Consider the following 24,272-nt stretch of genomic DNA (forward strand, 5'->3'; position numbering starts at 1 on the left):
AAACATAAGATAATCAGGTTGGACACAGTCCCTGTCCCGCAGTCTTATTCCCCATTTTACAGTAAAGGTAACAGCCACAGAGAAGGGAAGTGACTTGCCCAAGGTCCCACAGCAGTAAGTACGGTTTTCCTTACGTGACCGCCAGCTTTAGAATCCAGGTCTTCTGATTCCTAGGCCCATGCTCTATCAATTAGGCCATGTTTCAGGCCTCAGTTCACTGCCAGTGGGGGATCCACAAACCCTAAAATGGGGTGAGGAGAAAGCGGGGTGGGAGAAGTCACGCAACTGTCACCTCGGTGCCCAGGATTGGCCGAGGGGTGGGAGGTAGGCACAAGGTCCCTGCACCCAGACACTTTTCAACACTGGGCCCAACTTGTGTGCAGAATACCCTACCCCCTTGTTGCTCTTTCACAGTACTACATGTTGTGAGGTGAGGGAACACAGGCTATGCCATGGCCAGGCAGGGCAGGGAGGCCAGGAAGCATCATAAGTTTGCACTTTGATGGACACCACACTTGCCTCTGCCCGGCCAATTGTCCCTGTGCCCATGGGGGTGGCGGGTTAGAGCCTTTCAGGTGGGTGCCCCCTGATTTTCCTCTCCCAACCCCGTGACTGCAGCATGATAGAGGAAGTATCCAAGAGGGCTGTGAGCCAACTGGTAGGAGTGGCAGGGGCTGGGCCATGGAGGTGCACACAGGTTCCTGACTTGAGCATTGTGGTTTACACACCCTGGCAGATAGCTGGCAGGGATAAGGAGCACCCCACCCCCAGCCCTACCCAATGTGGGTGACTGTGCCCACCTGCCTCTCCATGCAGGACCTGCATCATCTCCCTTCTGTCCACTGCAAAATAGGTCCCTGTTGCCACCCACCCCTTGGGCAGGGCCCTCCCCTCCGGACAGTGAGGTGGGGAGTGTATAGTTTCACAGGGGTTGGCCAGCCTGAGCTGGGTGGCTATGAGCCCTTTGGGGAGCCAGGGGCCTTTTTCCTAAGTACCCCAGCCCAGAAACATTCAATAAAGGCTATTGTTAGAACGGGGTGGGATATAAGGACAGCAGATTGGACACACGGGGTTCACTTCTCTCTTCTACAACGGAAATCGGAGCCCAGAGAGGGTGTGATCAAGGTCACATAGCAGGGCCTCGGCAAAACTTTGCAGGCTGCGAAGAGCAGGGGAAAGCCCTCTTTCCCTCCCAGGCCTGGGGGCTTTCCACTAGGACAAGTTGGAAGAAAGTAGGTGGTGTGTTCGTTGGAGCAGGAGGCCCTGAAAGCTGGATAATACCAGAGTGCTGTTAAAGAACCCCCATTTTTCCAGGAGGGGAACCACTGGCCCTAAGATGGGGAGGCACAGAGAAGAAAGCCCCCACCTCCCACTCCAATACACACCTGGAGCAGATGCCAGCCCTTCTCCACTTAGAATTGGGGCAGGTAGCCAGACTGTCTTCCTGCAACCTTGCAACAGCTGTGGCCTGAGGCCACCCCCCTCAACCCCACTGCCACCCCCCACCCCAGGAAAGCACCAAAAAGGCAGGTGGGCAAATGACCCAACGAGAGGGTTGGAGTTGGGCACGGGGGACAAAGGGGACGTGTGTTTGAAGGCCGGAGTCGCTCAGTAACAGCCACGGTTGGGCCGCTGGGTCTGACAGGCCCTGGAAGGGAAACCTTTTATTGTCAATTGGGACTGTCGATTCTGAGCCCCCCCAAAGTGGCATTGGAGGGGGTTACAGTGTGCAAAACACAGGGCAGTTTTCGTCTCTTCCTCTCCTGCCCCAGCAGGCCCCAGCCCCTCTCCCCTGGGGATGCCTTCCTCACAACTGCACTCCAGTTGTGTTGAGAAAAAAAAAAATCTGGTAGAAAGGCCTGGCCCCTTTACTAAGGATGGGTAGCCATGTCCCACCCTCCCTCATAGGCCTAGAAGGAAATGCTAATTAAGGGGGCTTGTGGGAGGGGAAGTGAAAGGTCACGGCAGCACTGGTGGGGAGGGGAGAGAAGAGTCAAAAGCAATTGAAAACGCCCCCTTCTCCACCTGCTCCCTCTGACTCCCATCACATCCAGTCCCAACTCGGACATCCTTCCCCCTCCTCTTCCTGGGGGACGAGAGGGAGGTCTCCTATGAGATTGCCTCCATCCCTCCCACCCCAACTCTGCAGTTAAGTGGGCACACCCGACCTGAGGGGCAGAGAGGGAGAAGCCACAGTGGGGGGAGAAAGTACAACTTTAAAAACAAAAAAAAATTTAAAAAAGCTCCAGCAGTCTCAGGCTGTGCCCTAGGGCTGGTTTGAGAGGAGCAGTTTGTATGCACAGCCCACAACCCCTACCCTCCCTTCTCTCTGACAACCCCCCTCCCCCCAATTCCCCCCCACACCCATCCATCCCTAGCTCCTTGAGAGCTTGGCTAGGGTCTCCCACCCCCCTCCCAGTCCCTCCCTCCCTCCCTAGCGTTCCTGTGAACAGGACCAGGTCTGGTCCCTGCGCTGGCCCCCCTGCAGCTGTTCAGCTCCTCCGGCCCCAATACAGGTCTGTGCGGGGAACCCCGGCCACGATCTCCGACTCGATCCCGCAGTGGTCTTTCCCACGCAGGATTTTGAAGAAACCTGGGGAGGGGAAGAGCAGGATTTAATCCTGAGGGGAGCTGGGAGACCCTGCCTCTGCGGTCTTCCCAGTCCAAAATGATGGTACTTCTTAAGTGCTTACTATGCGCCAAGTACTGTTCTTAGTGCTGGGGTAGATACAAATCATTCAGGTTGGGCACAGGCTTTGTCCCACATGGGGCTCACACTCAATCCCCATTTTACAGAGAAGGTAAACTGAGGCCAGAAGTGACTTGGCCACGGCCATTCAGCATACAGGCGGCAGAGTCAGGATTAGAACCCAGGTCCTTCTGACTCCCAGGCCAGTGGTCCATCCACTAAGCCATGCTGCTCCACTGCCCCATAGTCCCCCGCCACAAAGAACACTGGCACCACAGAGTCTTTCTTGTGCCCTCGGTTTTCTGACAAACACTCAACTACCTGCAGCCCTTCATGTCCCTTCCTCCATGGTCTCCTCTCCTGCCTCTATGGAAATCCCTCCACCACTTTACAGCACTCGGGCCACCATCTCTGCCCTCGAGGAACTGCCTGTCCACCAGTGCTGTGGCAGTTGTCCAAGCGCTCAGTAATCCAACTGTGCTCCATCAATGCTCTGAGTAAGCGCTCAATAAATATGATTGAATGACTGAATCAACTGCCACCGGTCGCTCCACACACTCACCGTTCTCTCCCCAGTCTGTGTTCCAAGAGTTGGCAGCCAGCCAATAGGGGGTCCCGTTCTCCACACCCCAGCCCAGGATGCGGATGGCATGGCCCCCCACCTCCTCCCCAGTCATGTGCTGATACACTCCTGCAGAGAGAGACCAATGCTTCAGCCCCCCAAACACCCCCAAGCCCCCACATCACATGCCGGTACATGTCTATGTACGGAGAGCATGGGTTCACACCCATCCTGTCGCATGCTGGTACACCCCTCAGGCGCGAGAACCCAGCTTCAGACCCCCCACCCACTAGGTCCCCCCAACTCCAGTGTGGTCATGTACTGGTACACCCCTGCAGAGGGAGACCACAGCTAGATACTCTGACTCTAAATGCCCATCTCCACCTCCCTGTCCCATGGTGGGATGACCCCTCAACCTCTGCTTCCAGCCCCTGGGTCTTGAGAGGGGTCAAACCAATAAGATGGGGGGTGAGGGGGAGAAAGAGAAGACCCACCCACTCCCCCCACGAAGGGTGGCACGGTGTTTGGAAGCTCCAAGTCCTCTCACCCAGCTCCCAGTGTAAGGCTGGTGGGGGAGGAGGGGGGGAACATAACCCACCAGACTTATACTGCAGGAAGTCCTCATACACGGAGAAGGCTCCTTCCACGGGGCCGTTCTTGTAGATCTCTGCCATGATCTCCTGCTCGTTGGATGGGACGCTGTACGAGTTGGAGCCTGGGGGCAGTGGGGATGCACCTGTGTCAGGGGGTGGCCCTGGGCCCCCATCCCCCACACTGGCACATGCTGGGAACCCTACTTCACTCACACCCCGGGACCCCCCGCAATGGTGGCAGAGGTTCAGCTCTGGGGGCGGAGGAAGGAATTCCCAAGGCAGCCCACCAGCCCCTCACCAAAGTGCTTGTCCTCTCTGTAGGAGGGGGAGTAGCCATCTTCACACTTCTTACTGCACTTCGGGGTCTCCCCGCCCTCGCCGGAGCAGGGGGGCCGGGAGCCGTTGACATGGTGCTCACAGGGGGGAATGGAGTAGGGTCTGCAGCCTGGAGGAATACCGGGGAGCAGGGGTCAACAGTGTGGCCCCCACATACTCACAGCTTCCCATGGCTGGGGCTCAGACATCTGGGAGATGTGTGGAACCCCCTCCCCACCCCTTGTCCGGTGCTGAACCACGGAGTCATTCCTGTCCACCACCCTTGAGTCACGGCCAGCCACACACTTCTGCCCCAAGCTCTGGGGTCATGTCAGCTTTGGAAGCCGTAACCAGGGTCACCATCGCAGTGCCTGGTTCTGGGGTCCAGCCTGATCCCCCGGCTGCCCGGAGACGAATACTTACCCACGTGGGAGTCGTAGAGACCTCCGGACACCAGGCCCTTCTTGGTCCAGTAGGTCCAGGCTCCAGTAGGGTAGCCCCCATTACAGCTAGAAGGGAAAGGGGCAGGTAGTCAGCACCACAGGGGTCTCCCTAGCCCCCACCAGAGGAGATGGAGATCTTAGGCCAGGGGTCTAAAGGAGGACAACCCCCATCCCCGCTCATTCTCGGTCCAGCCAATAGCAGCTGTGGCTTCAGGAGGTCAGCCAGCCACGAAAAGCAGCCAAGTCAAGAAAGCACGGGCCTGGAGGTCAAAGGGACCTGAGTTCTAACCCCTGCTCTGCACTTGTCTGCTGTGTGACCATGGGCAAGCTGCTTAACTTGTCTGTGCTTCCATTACCTCATCCATAAAATGGGAATTAAGACTCTGAACTTCAAATGCGGGACATGGACTGCATCCAACCAGCTTGAGCTTATATTTAGCCCAGAGCTTAGTACAGTGCCTGGCACAAAAGTAAGCATTTAACAATACCTATATATAGATACATAAAAATTAAACTAGTCCAGGCCTCTGGCTCCACTCTGGGGCTGAGCTCACTGGTTTGAGCTTCCCACCCCTGTTAGAAGGAACTCGGGGATCCCAACCATTCCCTCTTCTGGGGGCCAGCGCTCTGGCGGGGAACATCCATGCTCTGCTGGGGGACCCCAGCCCTCTCCTCAGGCCCCGGGGGTGGGGGGCCTTGGTGCTCCAGGGGGATCCCGGGCTCCTCCCGCAGTCTGGACCTCTGGGTCTCCTCTGCCGCTCCCCGAGAAGCATCACTCACCCCATGCCACACTCCAAGCCGCAGCAGGTCAGTAGGTCCTCAGCGGACACCTCGACGCTGACCTGGCCATTGGTGTGGACGCAGACCCGATCGGAGATTGCCTCCACGGCGCCGAATGCCTACCCGTGGCCGGGGGAGAGGGGGTCACCATGGGCAGGACCCACCGGCAGCTGCTCCAAGAAACACCTGCCCATGACCCGCTTCCCTCCCCTCCCTCCCCACCCGCAATGACCCTCAAGCATCAGGGGATAAGCTACACGCTGGTGCCCGCAGGGACTTTCTGTCCACCCCCCCACCACGCAACAGGAAGCACTGCCCCCATGCCGCCCCTACTCAACAGGAAGCCCTGCCTCTGCCATCAGCCATAGCCCACCTACCCAGCAGGAACCGCAGGACCCCTGATCTCTGATCTCCTTGATGGTCGGGCAGTTGGGCCACTGTTGCCTTGCGTCAAAGTTTTCGGGCAACTTCATGTCAAGGTTGGCTAGTCCCACTCTGGGTGGGGGAGGGGGGACAGCAAGGTGTCATTAACTAGCGTCCTGGCAAAAGACCCTCTCCCAAAACCCACCAGACCCCAGCCCTCCTTGTCTTCAAAACCTCCTAAAACCCCACTTCTTCCAGGAGCCTGGCCTGTTTCATCGTCCCCAGTCATGGCTGTCACCTTCCCTTTTGCCCCCTGTCCCCCTGGAGGCCTTCCTCCGTTCACCCCTTACCACTCCACCTCAGGCTTGGCCTTACTCAGCCCCCTCCCCAGAAACAACATCCGACTGGACCCTCCCTGATCGCCACAACCATGAACTTCCTCAGCCACCTCCTCCAGGAGGCCTGCCCTGACCCATAGCTGTTCTTCTCCAGGCAGATCCTCCACCCGCGGCAGATTCACATTGACGCTTCCACACTGCTGTCCCTCCCCTCCACCAAGCACAGAATGGTCATCCGACTGTCTGTCTCACAAGACATTCTGTGCTTACCGGGAGCTGCCATCATCAAGTTCATTTCCTCTTTTCCCACTCCCTTCTGCATCATCCTGACTTGTTCCCTTTATTCACCCCCCAACAGCATTTGTTGACATAACCATAATTTATATTCATGTCCACCTCCCCATCTAGACTGTAAGGTTTTTGTGGGAAAGGAACGTGTCATTGTTGCGTTGTACTCTCTCAAGCATTTAGTACAGTGCTCTGCACACAGAAAGCACTCAATCAATATAATTGATACAACTCCTTGAAGGCAGGAGTGTCTACTAACTAATGTCTCTACCAAGTGTTCTGCACCCAGTAAACTAAGCTACTTGAGGGCAGGGATCATATTCACTAACTCTACTGTATTCTCCCAGTGCTCAGGACAGTGCCGTATACACACTAGACTGTCAGCTGCTTGAGGGCAAGGACTGTGTCTACCAACTGTATTCCCAAACACTCAGTAAAGTGTTTTGTCAATATTACTGATTGATGGATTGAGGAGCTCACCTCTCTGGGAGCTTTGGACCATTCAGGAAGGTCCCGCACAGCCTCTTGACATAGCTCATGTCAGCATGGGGGAAGTTGTGGGCGGCCTGAAACAGAGAAACAGCTATGGCCGCCCCCACCCAAGTCTGCCCCCTCCTCTCCCAGGAGCTTCATCCCTCCTCCAGGGTCCCCCTCCCAGCAACTCCATCCTCTAGGGATCACGCCCTCCCCCATCCTAGAAACTCCACTCCACTCCCAGGGACCACCCCCCTACTCAGGCCTCCCCTCCCCTTCTACAAACAACTCTACCCACAGGGACTACCCCCTGCCCAGGCCTCCCCTCCCAAGGCCCTGGCAGCCCCCGCTGGCAGCCCTCACCCGCCAGGTGGTGTTCAGCTTGTTGATGTAGTTGGTCATCTCCAAGGACAGGGGCAAGAAGGAGGCTCCAGCCCGCGCGCTGGTCAGCGCCAGCAGACAGCAGAGGACGGCTACGGACTGCCACATCCCGGCGGCGAGGGCCCGAAGGCTGACGTTCTGGAAAAGGCGTTGGCAGAATGAGGCCCCCGACCTCCGTGTGTCGCCCCCAGCCTCCTCCCCCTCCCACCGGAGGCTGAGTGGAGCCGAAGAGACGCCGCCTGTCACAACAGCCGCCATGGCCCACTGGAGCGGAGAAGCCAGGAGCTGGGACGCCAGCCAAGTCAGGCCCCGCCCATCTCGGGCCACACTCCCACTGGCCACTTCCCAGGGGGTGTCTTCCCCACTCTCGAGCTCCTCCCAGGCTAGCAGGGGGCCCAGACCTGATAGATCATGCTAGACGCCCACAAAAGGCCTCCCCCAAATCACAGGGGAGGGGCAGAGGTGTGTTTGGGGTTTCCCCACCCACTGGGTAACAAGGACCAAGCTCCCAGCTTCCTGGCTCCCCTTCATTCAATCGTATTTACTGAGCACTTACTGTGTGTAAAGCACTGTACTAAGCGCTTGGGAAAGTACAAAATAACAATAAACAGACACATTCCCTGCCCACACTGAGCTTCCACTCAGGCTTTCCCTCCCTCTCCCCCTGTTCCCCCACAACTCAGCCCCTCAACTCCAGGCCTGGCAGTTGACTGGTACCTGGGCAGCTCCCTCCTCATTAATAGCCAGAATTGTTACCACAGTGATGGGTCTGGGATATCCCCTGAACCCATTGCCCCCTGCCTCACCAGGCCCCTCAAGAGGTGTGGACAGACCCCCAAGGCCTGGACCCCCACCCCCCATTCTGGTCCCAAATCTGCCCTGGCCTGCTGTGTGACACAGGAAAGTCACAGACTCTCTCTGTGTCTCAGTTTCCCCCTCTGAAGGACAGGGAAGAGTCTTGGTGGTCAGGGGGCGATTCTCCCCACAACCCCAGACAGACCATGGGGTGGGTGCCAGGGAGGGAGGGCAAGTGAAAATCCAGAAGAAGCCCAGTGCTCAAAACTTCCACCCACTCACTCTCCTGCCACCCACCCCGCCCCCCTACCACCAAATTACAGTCCTGCCCACGGGGCACGGGGCCAGGGGCCTGGCTGCAGTTCCGGCCCTGACTCAGAGATTCTGGTCTCGGCCCTGCAGCTCAGACTCAATCTTTCCATCTACAAAATGGGTACAGACACCATTCATTCAATTCATTCACTCAATCGTATTTATGGAGTGCTTACTGTGGTGCACAGCACTGTACTATAGGGCTTGGGAAGTACAAATCGGCCACATATAGAGACGGTCCCTACCCAACAACGGATTCACAGTCTAGAAGGACCATTCCACCTTCCCCCGGCTCTCATCCAGGGAAGACCCGCTGATGTCCTAAGTCAGCAGCCTCACTTAGAGCCGGGACTCCACCTAAACCCTGGAATTTGCAGACCTGGCCAGCCACCGATTCCTCCACGGTGACCCCTCCAACCCCACCTGTAGCCCCCACCCAGCTGAGCTCAGCCTACAGAGGCTGGCAGAGAGAGGAAGGGGCACCTTGCTGTTCAAAGATGTGCCAGTTTCCCCCAGCTGGGGCTGAGGCCAAGAGATGGTCTCAGCCAAACCATTGTGAGACACCCCACCCTCCACAAGCGGGGCGGGCAGGCACAGGAGAGAACAAGGCTCGAGCTTCCAGAAACATCTCTGACTCACCGTGCTGGGTGCCCTCCTGTCGGGGGCAGTGATTAGGCAGGGTGGCCTGAAGAACTCGGTTGGGGGTCCAGCAGGGAACATGTCTGCTAATTCTGTTGTATTGTATTCTCCCAAGTGCTTAGTACAGTGCTCTGCACATAGCAAGCACTCAATAAATACGACTGATGGATTGAGAGCTCAGGCCTAGGCTCCCAGCAGGAACCCACAGGCAGAGTGGCCTGGTTGGGAGTGTGGGGAGCTCTCTTCGTGTCCCGCTGGGAGGTCAACTCAGGTGAATTCTCATTCTCTGTAAAATGAGATCCTCAGTGACCCATCTGGTCATCTTAGATCAGTCCCAGGTCTGGTGATGCCGGACTGGCTGAATTTGGGGGCTTTAGGGGCTGGAGCTCAGGGCCTTCAGGAGAGGCCGTGGATTCTCCCTGCCCCCTCATGCACTTTCAGAGCATGAGAAACCAGCTGGCAGCCCACCCACCTGAAGCAGGCCTGCCCCAACCAATTGACAGTTGAAGTAGCATGGATTAGTGGATAGCAACAGGGCCTGGAAGTCAGAAGGACATGGGTTCTAATCCAGACTCCATCCCTTATATACTGTGTGACCCTGAGCAAGTCATTTCACTTCTTTGTGCTTCAGTTACCTCATCTGTAAAACGAGGGTTGAGACTGGGAGTCCTTTGCAGGACAGGGACCATGTCCACCCTGATTAGCTTGTATTTACCCCAGCACTTAGTACAGTGCCTGGCATATAGTAAGCGTGTAACAAATCCCATTAAAAAAAATTGACCCCATTACCCCCTCATGGTTCAGTGGAAAGAGCATGGGCTTTGGAGTCAGAGGTCATGGGTTCTAATCCAGGCTCCGCCAATTGTCAGCTATGTGACTTTGGGCAAGTCACTTAACTTCTCTGTGCCTCAGTTACCTCATCTGTAAAATGGGGATTAATAATAATAATAATGGCATTTATTAAGCACGTACTATGTGCAAAGCACTGTTCTAAGCACTGGGGCAGTTACAAGGTGATTAGGTTGTCCCATGGCAGGCTCACAGTTTTAATCCCCATCGAGCCCCCCGTGGGACAACCTGATCACCTTGTAACCTCCCCAGCACTTAGAACAGTGCTTTGCACATAGTAAGCGCTTCATAAATGCCATTATTATTATTATTATTATTAAAGGCACAGTCACCTGCAGTAGGAACAACTATAGACTCTCAGAGGTGAGGGGCAATTCTGCAGGGGGAAAGACTGTATGTGTGTATGTGTGTGTGTGTGTGGGGGGGGGGAGGCAGTTGTTCATGCCCCCATTACAGAGGCTGACTTTTCCGCAGTGACAGGCATGGGTCCGGCCGCCCCCGAGAAACTGAGGGGCAGCAGGAGTTCACCCCCTCTCCGAGGGTGAAATGAGTGGGAGGGAATCACTCACACAGATGGCACGAAGAATCCAGATGACAGAGGAAGTGGAGCAGGGAGGAGGAAGTGGAACCAGTAGGGACATTTCAGAAGCTTGTCCCATCTTTCCCTGTGGCTGGGGTAGGGCTGACGGGAGGAGAGGGCAGACTCACTTCAGTCCACTGCTGGACCAGTTCCAGGAGTTCACTGGGCCGAAGTCCAGCCCAGCCCACCCTCCCCTGGGGCTGGAGGGAGCTCTTCCCCCACTTCCTCCCATTGGTTGGCACCAGCTGGGTACAGCACAAGAAGCCAGGATATAGGGGGTGCAAGGGGTCTCATGTTTTCCATGACCCTCATGGTTCAGGAATGATGGAAAGGAAGCAATAGGGCCTAGTGGATAGAGCCCAGGCCTGGGAATCAGAGGACCTGGGTTCTATAGCCCACTCTACCACCTGTCTGCTGTGTGACCTTGGGCAAGACACTTCACTGGGCCTCAGTTAGCTCATCTACGGATTAGGGATTCAATTCCTGTTCTCCCTCCTATTTAGACTGTGAACCCCATGGAGGCCTGATTATCTTCCATCTACCCCAGCACTTAGTACACTATTTGACACATAGTAAGCACCTAACAAATACCACAATTATTATTACTGGGGCTTGGGTACCAGGCCATTTCCTGCAGCAAACAGGCAGTCAGTCTATGGCTGAGCTGGACTCTGAACAGGCCACACTAAGGCCAGACTCCTTGTCCAGCAGCAGCCTAAACCTGGGGCCGGAGTCTCCAGTTTAGATCCCTCTCTGCACCCCATCAAAGCCCCCATTTCAATATCTACAAGGCAAAGTGTTTCCCTTTCTGTGCTGCCCCTAGGCCAGGGTCTTCCCATCAGGACAGACTCAGGTGGAGAAAGGACTGGGCTAGATCTTATGAAACCAGGAAGGGGGCAGATGGGGTAGGGCTGGGGATTGGGGGAGGAGATCCTGAACTGCTGATCTCCAAATTCCATAACACTTGGGGCTGTAGGGAGCAAATTCAGGGCAAACAACAGCAACGACTTCTCCCCTCTACCCGGGGTGAATATGGGAATAGGTTCCCACGAGGAGCTGTGCACCAGGAACACCAGCAGGTCCAGAGGAATTTGACAGATCCATGGACAAACTTCTGTATTGGGTCACTGGGGACGTGTCGGGGATGGAGAGGGAAGAATCAGGGGGTATTGCATGGTTCATGCTGTGTCACTGGGGGGAAGAATCCCAACTTGTACTTCCCAAACGCTTAATACAGTGCTCTGCACACAGTAAGTGCTCAGTAAATATGATTGAATGAATGAATGAAAGAATTAAGGATGGAGAGGGGAGAGTCAGGGGTGTAGAGTGGTCCATGCTGTGTCACTGGGGAAGAGTCAGGGGTGTGGTCTTTGATAGGTCCTTGCAGGAAAAAAAAAAAAAGCAGAGAAGCAGTGTGACCTAATGGATTGAATATGGGCCTGAAAGTTAGAAGAACCTGGGCTCTAATCCCAACTCCATTTGACGGCTGTGTGACCTTGGGAAAGTCACTTCACTTCTCTGTGCCTCAGTTAACTCATCTGTAAAATGGTGATTAAGACTGAGAGCCCCATATGGGCCAGGGACTGTGTCCCATCTGATTATCTTTATCTACCCCAGCGCTTAGAAAAGTGCCTGGCATTTAGTAAGCACCTAGCAAATATGAGAAAAAAAAAATACCAGCTTGGGGTGGTCCATGCTGTGTCACTGCGGGAGAGTCAGAGATGGAAAGGGGAGAGTCAGGGGTGTGGGATGGCCCATTCTGGGTCACTGGGAGAGAGTAAGGGATGGAGAGGGGAGAATCAGGGTGTCGGGTGGTCCATGTTGCGTCACTGGGGGACGTTGCCAACTTGTACTTCCCAAGCGCTTAGTACAGTGCTCTGCACACAATAAATACGATTGAATGAATGAATGGGGGAGAGTCAGGAGTGTGGAATGGTCCACCACCCACCATGAGAGTGGGCAGCCCCCACTTTTTGGTGCCCCTGCTGGAAACAGAGTGCTGGACTGAGAGGGACACAGAGCTGACCGGAGATAAGACAGTCCCCCAGTTCACGGGTGGGATAAGACCAGTTACATAACTGGTAGAGAAGCAGCGTGGCTCAGTAGAAAGAGCACGGGCTTTGGAGTCAGAGGTCATGGGTTCAAATCCGGACTCCGCCACTTGTCAGCTGTGTGACTTTGGGCAAGTCCCTTCACTTCTCTGGGCCTCAGTTCCCTCATCTGTAAAATGGGGATTAAGACTGTGAGCCCCCCATGGGACAACCTGATCACCTTCTAACCTCCCCAGCGCTTAGAACAGTGCTTTGCACATAGTAATAAATGCCATTACTATTATTTTAATAATAACACGAGCCCCTGTCTACCAGGGGAAGGAAGGAGAGGTTGACAGCTGTATTTTGGGGGGCGGGGGGCAGGTAATGTAGGGGCAACAGTCAGTGCCCTCCTCTCCCCCTCTGAGCCCCTCCGAGGCTGGGCCTTGCATCTGCTCCGGGGAGGGGGGGGGGGGGGGAGGCGTTGGTGGGGGGTCGTGGGGGTCGCCCCAGGGCCAGCAGGGCCCTGCTGGTGAGCAGCTCAAACCCGTCCGCCCGGTTGGGCCGGCTACCCAGACCCCTGCCGCTCCCGCCCCTGCTCCGGGGCTGAGGTCAGGCCCCCTCCCACCGGCTGCAGCTGCCCTGTCACCGCAGGGCCCCTGCCCAGAGACAGGGGTTGGTGAAGGGGGGGAATCCTGATGCACAGACCCCAGTCCCCGCACCGCCCAGCTCTGGGGGACAAGAGGGCCGGAAAGGCTGCCCTGCCGTCGGCTGTTAGGGGGCGGGAAGACCCCTAAACCCACACCCCCAGGGCCCCTGGAGCCCCCCCACCCTGGGATCCCCAAGCCCACACCTCCAGGACTGGCAGCTTTCAGTCCAGGACCCCTAAACCCACACCCCCAGGGCCCCTGGCACCCCCCAAACCCACACCACCAGAATCCCTGGTACTCCCCACCCTGGAACCCCCAAACCCACACCCCCAGGGCCCCTGGCGCCCCCCACCCTGGGATCCCCAAGCCCACACCTCCAGGACTGGCAGCTCTCAGTCCAGGACCCCCAAACCCACACCTCCAGAGCCCTGGCGGCCCCCAAACCCACAACCCCAGGATCCCTGGTGCTTCCCACCCTGGGACCCCCAAACCCACACCTCCAGGACTGGCAGCTCCCAGTCCAGGACCCCCAAACCAACAACTCCAGAGCCCTGGCGGCCCCCAAACCCACACGCCCAGGATCCCTGGTGCTTCCCACCCTGGGACCACCCCAGGGCCCTGGCGCCCCCCAAACCCACAGCCCCAGGATTCCTAGCGCCCTCCACCCCGAGACCCCAAACCCACACCCTCAGGGCCCCTGGCACGTCTTACCAAGGGACCCCCAAACCCACAGGGTCCCAGGCGCCTCCCACTCCAAGACCCCCAAACCCACACCCCCAGAACTCCAGGCGCTTCCTACCCAGGGACCCCCAAACCCACACCCCCAGGGCCCCTGGCGCCCCCCACCCTGGGATCCCCAAACCCACACCTCCAGGACTGGCAGCTCCCAGTCCAGGCCCCCCAAACCCACACCCCCAGGGCTCCTGGGACCCCCCAACTCACACCCCAAAGGCAAAGGCTCCCGACGCGGGCCTCTCCCCCAAACCGAGGCCCTCCCCAGACTGGGGGACCCCCGACCCAAATACCCCCCTAACCGAGCTCTGCGAGCAGCTCCCAGCTGGGCCCCTTACCGGTGCAGGCGCTGTAGACAGTGACTCGCCCGGCCTGCGGAGGGTCTCTAGTCGTCGCCCCCGCCCCGCACCCCACTTATCCCCGCCCGCTGACTCATCTCATGTGACTGTCGCCACCACGTGACCCCCGCCCCCACCTCCGGGCCATGGGACCGCCCCCTCCCCAATCCAGCCCCCTTCATTATAACCAGAATAATCAGCAGGCTTTTTTTTTTTCCAGCGCTCAGTAGGTGCCAAGCACTGCGCTCATCGCTGGGGTGCAGCCGAGCAAATCGAGTGGGACGCTGTCCCCTGGCCCGTGTGGGGCCCACGGTCCCAACCCCCCCCCCATTTTACAGATGGGGGAACTGAGGCACGGAGGAGTGAGGTGACTTGCCCAAGGTCACACAGCCGATCGGTGGCGGAGCTGGGCTTGGAACGCCTTCATTCGTATTTATTGAGCGCTTACTGTGTGCAGAGCACTGTACTAGGCGCTTGGGAAGTACAAGTTGGCAACATATTGAGACGGTCCCTACCCAACAACGGGCTCACAGTCTAGAAGGGGAAGCAGACAACAAAACAAAACATGTGGACGGGTGTCAAGTCATCAGAATAAATACATTCATTCAGTCGTATTTATTGAGAGTTTACTGTGTGCAGAGCACTGTACTGAGCGCTTGGGAAGTATAAGTTGGCAACATGAATGCATGACCTTCAGGCTTCCAGGCCCAGGCTCGATATATACAATAAAATAAATAATGGCATTTGTTAAGCACTTATTATGTGCCAAGCACTGTTCTAAGATCCACTAGGCCCCGGCGGCCCACCCCTCGGCCCTGCCAGACTTGGGGGTTGAGAGGGGGCCCCACCAGCCTTAGTTATGAGTCAGAGGTCATGGGTTCAAATCCCGGCTCTGCCAAATGTCAGCTGTGTGACTTTGGGCAAATCACTTAACTTCTCTGTGCCTCAGTTCCCTTATCTACTGTGAGCCCCCCGTGGGACAACCTGGTCACCTTGTAACCTCCCCAGTGCTTAGAACAGTGCTTTGCACATAGTAAGCGCTTAATAAATGCCATTATTATTATTATTATTATCTGTAAAATGGGGATTAAGACTGTGAGCCCCCCGTGGGACAACCTGATCACCTTGTAACCTCCCCAGCGCTTAGAACAGTGCTTTGCACATAGTAAGTGCTTAATAAATACCAGCATTATTATTATTATTATGGAGAGGGGGTGCAGTTTGGTGCAGTTTTTTTGGGGGGCTGGGGGCTCAGAGATGGGGGCAGACAGCTTGGAAGGGACAGGTGGGTTTCTGCTCAGACAGAGCCAAGTCTGGGGCTTTCTAGCCCGTTGTGGATGCTCTCCAGGCTGGTCAGAGACTAGGGGAGAAGCAAGGCCCCATCACCCCAACAGCCCGAACCCCAGGACCCCAGCCTCACTGACGCCATGCCTGGAACTACCACGGCCTAGTGCCAGAGAAGCAGCGTGGCTTAGTGACAAGAGCATGGGCTTGGGAGCCAGCGGATGTGGGTTCTAATTCCGCCTCCGCCACTTGTCCGCTCTGTGACCTTGGGCAAGTCGCTTCACTTCTCTGTGCCTCAGGTACCTCATCTGTAAAATGGGGATTAAGACTGTGAACCCCACGTGGGACAACCTGATTGCCTCGTATCTACCCCAGCGGTTAGAACAGTGCTTGGCACATAGTAAGCACTTAACAAATACCATTATTATTATCATAAAGCAAAGTTCTGGGAGCCATAGGACCTGGGTTTTCATCCTGGCTCTGCCACTTGCCTGCTGTGTGACATTGGGGCAAGTCACTTGACTTCTCTGTGTCTGTTTCCTCAATTGAAAAATAGGGATTGATTACCTGTTTTCCTTCCTGCTTAGCTGTGAGCCCCATGTGGGACAGGGACTGTAACTGACCTTATATTTACTCAAGCCCTTGGAACAGTGCTTAGCACATAGTAAATGCTTAACAAATACCATAATAAAATAAGAAAATCTGGGGACACCGGCCCCATCTCCCCTGATTCGATCTTTTCCTTTCTTCTCCTGCCTCCACGCCTCCCTGTTAGGCCTTAAAAAATTTTCCATTTGCTCAATAGAGTGTTCTGCACACAGGAAGTGCTCGGTAAAGCTCATCGATTGATTGATCCTAGGCTGAGGAGTTGGAGCTAATGGCAGGGGTAGAGTGCTGTGTCTTCCTCCTCCTCCCCACAGCAGCAGCTCACTGCTCCTTTCTGTCAGTTTTTTCTGGGGAGTCCCCACAAGCTGTCAGCCCCATTCAGATCTGGGGTACTGGTTGGAGTCTGTGGGGTCCCCAGGAGCCCAGAGTCACCCTTTATCCTTGGAGGTTCTTCTGGACTGAGGGTGGGCAGGGTGGGTGGGGTCCCAGCAGGGCAGACCCCCTCCCTCCAGCCTGCTTTCAGGTCTGTGGATAAAGACCCCGTGACACTTCTTAAGACACAGCATATTACAGGAAAACAAACGACCTCTTCTGTGTTTCCCCACCCCGGCTGGCCGGGGCCTTGGCCGGGCCTGGGGTAGTGGGATCAGGGGACCCAGGAGAAGATTAAGACTGTGTCTACAGGTCAGGACTTCTGTCATCCCCTCTCTGTCCCTCCCCCAACCTCATTTCCTCCCTGCAGCCCCTACCCCATGGCAGAGTCGGAATCTGGATACCTTCCAGCTGGTTTCTGGAGGACCCAGCAATGTAGCCTCACGGTTGCAATGTAGGCTTGGGAGTCAGAGGATCTGGGTTCTAACACTAGCTCCACCACTTACTTGCCTGCTGTGTAAACCCAGGCCTCAGTTTTCCCATCTGTAAAATGGGTATTCACTACCTGCCCCTGGATTTGCTCCCTTTATTCACCCCTCAGCCCTATAGCACTTAGGTACAAATCCGTAATTTATATTAACTTATATTAATGTCTGTCACCCCACCTAGACTTCTAGACTGTAAGCCCTTTGTTGGGTGGGGACCATCTCTATGTGTTGCCAACTTGTACTTCCCAAGCGCTTAGTACATTGCTCTGCACACAGTAAGTGCTCAATAAATACGATTGAATAAATGAATAAATACAATTGAATGAATGAATGAAAGATCATTGTGGGGAGGTAACATGTCCACCAACTCTGTTACACTGTTATATTGAACTTTCCCAAGTGCTTAGTACAGTGCTCTGAACACAGTAAGCACTCAATAAAAATGACTGTCTGAATGACTGAATGAATGGGGACTATTTCTGATCTGATTATCTGGTCCCTTGCCTCAACACTTAGCTTGAGGTACAGTGTGACCTAGGGGAAAAAAACTGGGACTTAGATTAAAAAAAAAAAAATTACGGTATTTGTTAAGCACTTACTCTGTGCATCCCCCCAGCGCTTAGAACAGTGCTTTGCACATAGTAAGCGCTTAACAAATACCATCATTATTATTACTAAGCACTGGAGTAGATACAAGCTGATTAAATTGGACACAGTCTCTGTCCCCCATGGGCTCACTTAGTTCCCATTTTACAGATGAGTTAACTGAAGCACAGAAAAGTGAAGTGACTTGCCCAAGGTCACACAGCAGACAAGCAGAACCAGGATTAGAATCCAGGTCCTTTGGACTCCCAGTTCCATGCTCTATCCACTGGGCCATGCTGCTTCTCGTGCCTTAGGGCTTCTCCACACTGCTTTGGCATGCAGTAAGTGCTTAATGAATTCCCTAAATAAATAAATAAAAGTGGGTGCTCTTAAATAAACTCCTCCTCCAGGAAGGCTGCCCTGACTAATCTCTTGGTTCCAGTCATCCTTTTAGTCCTTCTTACAACTCATGAGCACATCTGTTTGCTTATCCCACACCTTCATTCAGCATTCAGTAGGCCAGTTTTTGTTTACCTTTGCCCTTAGTGATCCCATCTATTTCCCTCCTGTTCCCATTGTTCAATATTGTATGTTAGCCTGTCTCCCCAGTTAGATTGCAAGCAGTGGTGGTGTTTATTTAGCGCCTGCTGAATGAATGCACTGTACTGAGCTCCTTGAAGACAAGCACTGGGCCTTTTTAACTGCATGCTCCTAAGCAGCTAGTTTGGTGCCCAGCTGGGGGCAGGTATTGGCAGTCTAACGGGGGTCCGATTGTGTGCAGAGAGTTGTATTAAGTGCCTACTATGTGTGAAACGCTGTACTGGGCACCTACTGAGTAGAGAGGATTGTAGTGAGTACCTACTGTGTGCAGAGCGCTGTACTAAGCGCTTGGGAGAGTACCCCAAGAGAAGCGACATGGACTAATGAATGGAAAGAGCACAGGCCTGGGAGGCGGAGGACCCGAGGTCTAACTCTGGCTCTGCCACTTGTCTGCTGTGTCACCTTGGGCAAGTCACTTGGCTTCTCTGTGCCTCAGTTTTCTCATCTGTAAAATGCGGATTAAATCCTCCTCCCTTCTACCTAGACTGTGAGCCCCGTGTAGGGCAGGGACTGTGTTCAACCTGATTATCTTGTAACTACACTATTATTATTATTACCCTAGAACCAGAAGGCCTGATCTCTGCCTTCAAGGGGCTTACAGTTGGATGGGGAAGGCAGACAGAAGTCAATGATTTGTTTTTACAAATAGCGGGAGGAGAGGAAGAACTGCGCTCAACAGATCTGGTTGCAGGGACCTGTCAGGATGGAAGAGCTGGACAAATTACTCGATCGATCAAACCCTCTCTCCCTAAGTGTTCTTAAGTGCTATGGGGGCTGCTGGTTTGGGGAAACAAGAGGTTGAGAGGAGGGGAAACCGGGCAGGCTGGGGAGTGGGAGACACACTTTACTTTGCAAATGGCTTCTAGTCCTCCCACCTTCCCTCCCTTTGGGAAGTTGCAAATTGGGTCGGGACCGTCTCTATATGTTGCCAACTTGTACTTCCCAAGCGCTTAGTACAGTGCTCTGCACAAAGCAACCACTCAATAAATGATTGAATGAATGAATGGAGCAATCAATTGTATTTATTGAGCGCTTACTGTGTGCAGAGCACTGTACTAAGCGCTTGGGAAGTACAAGCTGGCAACATATAGAGACAGTCCCTACCCAACAGTGGGTTCACAGTCTAGAAGGGGGAGACAGGGAGATGGGGCTTGGGCTGGGCTTCTCCCCCTTACCCAGGAATGTCAAATCCCCTTATCTTAGGGTTGGCAGGGGGTGGGTGGAGGGTGTCTTGTCCCCTCTCTGGGCCTCATCATTTCCCCATGGAATGGGGGTGGGAGAAGGGTGCGGCTGTGGGGAAAAGGTGGGAGGACTAGAAGCCATTTTCAAGGTAAAGATATCTTGGATTGTCCAAGCTACAGCTTTTGGTTTCAAAATTGAGCAAGGGGCCAGAGGCCAGAGCTGGGGGATGGGGTTGGGAGGGAGCTGGGCCCAGGCTGGTGGATAGAGCACGTGCCTGGGAGTCAGAGGACCTGGCTTCTAATTTCAGATCCTCCACTTGTCTGCTGTGTGACCTTGGGCAAGTCATTTAACTTCTCTGGGCCTCAGTTACCTCCTCTGTAAAATGGAGATTGAGATTATACAATCTATGTGGGACAGGGACTGGGTCCAACCTGATTAACCTGAGCCCACTACAGTGCCTGGAACATAGCAAGCACTTTAAAAACGCCATTGAAAAGAGGGCTGTACTGGACACCTGTTGGGTGAGGAGCACTGTACTGGGTTCTTACTATGTGCAGAGGGCTGTCAATCAATCAACCAATCGCATTTATTGAGCGCTTACTGTGTGCAGAGCACTGTACTAAGCGCTTGGGAAGTACAAGTCGACAACATATAGAGACGGTCCCTACCCAACAGTGGGCTCACAGTCTAGAAGGGGGAGACAGAGAACAAAACAAACCATATTAACAAAATAAAATAAATAGAATAAATATGTACAAATAAAATAGAGTAATAAATATGTACAAACATATATACATATCAATCAATCGTAGTTATTGAGCGCTTACTGTGTGCAGAGCACTGTACTAAGCGCTTGGGAAGTACAAGTTGGCAACATATAGAGATGGTCCCTGCCCAACAGTGGGCTCACAGTCTAGAAGGGGGAGACAGAGAACAAAACCAAACATATTAACAAAATAAAATAAATAGAATAGATATGTACAAGTAAAATAGATAGAATAGATATGTACAAGTAAAATAGAGTAATAAATATGTACAAACATATATATATATATTATATATATACAGGTGCTGTGGGGAAGAGAAGGAGGTAAGGCGGGGGGATGGAGAGGGGGAAGAAGGGGAGAGGAAGGAGGGGGCTCAGTCTGGGAAGGCCTCCTGGAGGAGGTGAGCTCTCAGTAGGGCCTTGAAGGGAGGAAGAGAGCTAGCTTGGCGGATGTGGGGAGGGTGGGCATTCCAGGCCAGGGGGATGATGTGGGCCGGGGCTCGACGGCGGGACAGGCGAGAATGAGGCATGGTGAGGAGATTAGCGGCAGAGGAGCGGAGGGCGCGCGGGCTGGGCTGTAGAACGAGAGAAGGGAGGTGAGGTAGGAGGGGGAGAGGTGATGGGCAGCCCTGAAGCCGAGGGTGAGGAGTTTCTGCCTGATGCGTAGGTTGATTGGTAGCCCCTAGAGATTTTTGAGGAGAGGAGTAACATGCCCAGAGAGTTTCTGGACAAAGACAATCCGGGCAGCGGCGTGAAGTATGGATTGAAGTGGGGAGAGACAAGCAGCATGGCTCAGGGGAAAGAGCACGGGCTTTGGAGTCAGAGGTCATGGGTTCAAATCCTGTCTCCGCCACTTGTCAGCTGTGTGACTATGGGCAAGTCACTTCGCTTCTCTGGGCCTCAGTTCCCTCATCTGGAAAATGGGGATTAAGACTGTAAGCCCTCTGTGGGACAACCTGATCACCTTGTAACCTCCCCACGCTTAGAACAGTGCTTGGCACATGGTAAGCACTTAATAAATGCCATTATTATTATTATTACTAGGTGCCCACTGTGTGCAGAGCAGTGTGCTGAGTGCCATGCAGAACATTCAGCTGAGGAACAAATGGCAGCCACTTCCCAGGGAGTGGGAGGAAAGAGGCAAGATGTATTTCAGAGGGAAGGAGGGGAAGTTGGGTGACACCCCCGCCCCCCAAGGAGGGTGACAGTTCCCTTCGGGAGATGCTGAAGGAATCGGGGAGACAGAACCCCCACTTCCTCCCTCTACAACTCTCACTGGAGAGAGTGGCTGTCTCCGTTCCTACTGAAGTCAAAGATTCAACTGCAGCAGGAGGGACTCTGGATAGACCCCAGGAAGAACTGGAAGGGAAAGGAAGGAGGTCTATTCAGTCTGTCACCAAATCCTGTCAGTTCTACCTTCACAACATCTCTAGAATCCACCCTTTCCTCTTTATCCAAACTGCTACCATTCTGATCTAAGCACTTATTTAATCTTGGCTTCACTGTTAATATCCTCTCAATCAATCAGTCAATCAATGGAATTGATTGAGTACTTACTTCGGGTGGAACACTGTACTAAGCACTTGGAGGAGTAGAACAGAATTGGTAGTCACATGTTCCCTGCCCACAAGGAGCTTACAGTCTAGAGCCAGAAGGGAGAGTAAGGGGTGCGGAATGGTCCACATGGGTCACTGGGGGAGAGTCAGGGATGGAGAGGGGAGAGTCAGAGTTTTGGATGATCCATGCTAGGTCCTTGGGGGAGAAACAGGAATGGAGAGGGGAGAGTCAGGGGTGTGGGACAGTTTGTGCTGGGTCATTGGGGGAGAATCTGGGGTGGGTGGACTATGGAGCTGACTCAGAGGCCGTTGTCCCACAGCTTATGGTTTCAAATGGAGTAAGAACAACCTCAGGAGTGAGTGAGGCCCGGGGGCAAGAACAGGGTGGGAAGGTCTGTGGAGCCATGCAGAAAAACTAGGCACTCCTAGGCCAACACTGAACCTTGCCCTAGGCTGTTTTCTATGGACATTCCTGGACCGGAGGGTGTTGGGTTGCCTGCGGACACTCTGCTAAGCTCCACTGTCGTGTGGAGACCCGTCTAGACTGTCAGCTCATTGGGGGAAGGAAACATGTCTACAACTCTGTTATAGTGGACTCTCCCAAGCGTTTAGTACAGTGCTCTGCACACAGTGAGCACTCAATAAATACAATAATAATGATAATGTTGGTATTTGTTAAGTGCTTACTATGTGCCAAGCACTATTCTAAGCACTGAGGAGGTTAAAAGGTGATCAGGTTGTCCCACGGGGGGCTCACACAATTTTAATCCGCATTTTACAGATGAGGTAACTGAGGCACAGAGAAGTTAAGTGACTTTCATTCATTCATTCAATCGTATTTATTGAGCACTTACTATGTGCAGAGCACTGTACTAAGTGCTTGGGAAGTACAAGTTGGCAACATATAGAGACGGTCCCTACCCAACAACGGGCTCACAGTCTAGAAGGGGGAGATGGACAACAAAACAAAACATATTAACAAAATAAAATAAATAGAATAAATATGTACAAATAAAATAGAGTAATAAATATGTACAAACATATATACATATATGCAGGTGCTGTGGGGAGGGGAAGGAGGTAAGGTGGGGGATGGGGAAGGGGAGGAGAGGGAGAGGAAGGAGGGGCCTCAGTCTGGGAAGGCCTCCTGGAGGAGGTGAGCTCTCAGTAGGGCTTTGAAGGGAGGAAGAGAGCTAGCTTGGTGGATGTGGGGAGGGAGAGCATCCAGGCCAGGGGGATGACGTGGGCCGGGGGTTGACGGTGGGACAGGCAAGAACGAGGCACGGTGAGGAGATTAGTGGCAGAGGAGTGGAGGGTGCGGGCTGGGCTGGAGAAGAAGAGAAGGGAGGTGAGGTAGGAGGGGGCGAGGTGATGGAGAGCCTTGAAGCCGAGGGTGAGGAGTTTTTCCTGATGTGTAGGTTTAAATTGTGATTTAAAGGGATTAAAATTGTGTGAGCCCCCCGTGACTTGCCCAAGGTCACACAGCTGACACTTGGTGGAGCAGGGATTTGAACCCATGACCTCTGACTCCAAAGCCCGTGCCCTTTCCACTGAGCCATGCTGCTTCTCTAATCGATTGACTGATTGGTGTGGAACTCCTGAGACCCTCTCAGCCCCCGCCCTGCCCCCACAGGTGGTCCCAGCTGCCTCCTGCCAGTCCTGGGATGTTTTCCGGGGACTGATTCTCGCTTCCCCATTTCTAGTTCCTGTTATTGCCATTCCATGTGCCTTGGGTTTGGGCTGCAAGGCTGGAGGTCAAAGGTCGACAGGGAAGAACACTGGCTAGAGGGGTCTTTGGGACAGGGGTCTTCCTGCCGCTGGGGCCCCCAGACCTCCAGCCTCTCACCAGCACAGCCCAGACCTCCCCCTATAACCCCGAGAGCCCCCTCCTCCAGGGAGTCTTCCTCAACATATTCCCCTCCCACACTCTTCCCACTCCTGGATTTTCATTCATTCATTCAATCATATTTATTGAGTGTTTACTGTGTGCAGAGCACTTGAGGAGCGGGGTGACGGGTCCTGAATGTTTTTGTCAGCAGAGTGAAGTATGGATTGGAGTAGGGAGAGACAGGAGGCTGGGAGGTCAGCAAGGAGGCTGATGCAGTTGTATTGGTGGGATAGGATGAGTGATTGGATTAACGTGGTTAGCAACTTGGATGGAGAGGAACGGGCAGATTTTAGCTGTGTTGTGAAGGTGGGACCGACAGAATTTCTGTGTGGGCTATTTCTTACCTATCCATGGATTCCTCCGTGCAAAAATGTCCTGTCTCCCCTCTCCCTCCTGCTCCCCTGAACATCTCTCCAAGATCTCCAAGAATCCAGAGGTCTATGGGAGGGGAGTGACACTAAGCTCTTCAGCCGGCTCTGAAGAACTTTTGAGAAGCGAGTTCTTATACAATGATGTTCATTCATCCATTCAGTCGTACTAGAGAAGCAGCACGGCTTAGGGGATAGAGCATGGGCCTGGGAATCAGAAGGACCTGAGTTCTAATTCCGGCTCCACCACACGTCTGCTGTGTGACCTTGGGCAAGGTACTTATCTTCCCTGTGCCTGTTACCTCATCTGTAAAAAATGAGGATTAAGAGTGTGGGCCCCATGTGGGACAGGGACTTTGTCCCACCTGATAAATTTGTATTTACCCCAGCGGTTAGAAAAGTGCTTGGCACACAGTAAGCGCTTAA

The 24,272-nt window shown here is 54.1% G+C and overlaps 1 protein-coding gene across 1 annotated transcript; it reads right to left on the reverse strand.

Annotated features, from left to right (window-relative positions):
- Positions 1-2,430: 2,430 nt before the first annotated feature.
- On the reverse strand, positions 2,431-14,220 carry CTSB (cathepsin B). The gene is made up of 10 exons (XM_038771538.1): positions 14,152-14,220; positions 7,209-7,364; positions 6,852-6,937; positions 5,760-5,877; positions 5,383-5,501; positions 4,583-4,668; positions 4,143-4,289; positions 3,850-3,966; positions 3,252-3,380; positions 2,431-2,593 (listed from the first exon to the last, which is right to left on the reverse strand). The coding sequence occupies exons 2-10, from the start codon at positions 7,332-7,334 to the stop codon at positions 2,493-2,495; spliced, it is 1,029 nt and encodes a 342-aa protein (XP_038627466.1). The 5' UTR covers positions 7,335-7,364; positions 14,152-14,220; the 3' UTR covers positions 2,431-2,492.
- Positions 14,221-24,272: the final 10,052 nt, after the last annotated feature.

The sequence above is a fragment of the Tachyglossus aculeatus genome, chromosome X2 (assembly GCF_015852505.1).
Source record: "Tachyglossus aculeatus isolate mTacAcu1 chromosome X2, mTacAcu1.pri, whole genome shotgun sequence".
NCBI classification, from domain to species: domain Eukaryota; kingdom Metazoa; phylum Chordata; class Mammalia; order Monotremata; family Tachyglossidae; genus Tachyglossus; species Tachyglossus aculeatus.

Bases quoted from the DNA above. Each gene is read 5' to 3' on its own strand.
- CTSB (XM_038771538.1), bottom strand. From the start codon at position 7,334: ATGTGGCAGTCCGTAGCCGTCCTCTGCTGTCTGCTGGCGCTGACCAGC. The intron at 4,290-4,582 runs GTAAGTATTCGT...GTATTCCTCCAG, and splicing joins TCTCTACGACTCCCACGTGG to GCTGCAGACCCTACTCCATT. The intron at 3,381-3,849 runs GTGGGTTATGTT...CTCTCTCTGCAG, and splicing joins CTTCCTGCAGTATAAGTCTG to GAGTGTATCAGCACATGACT.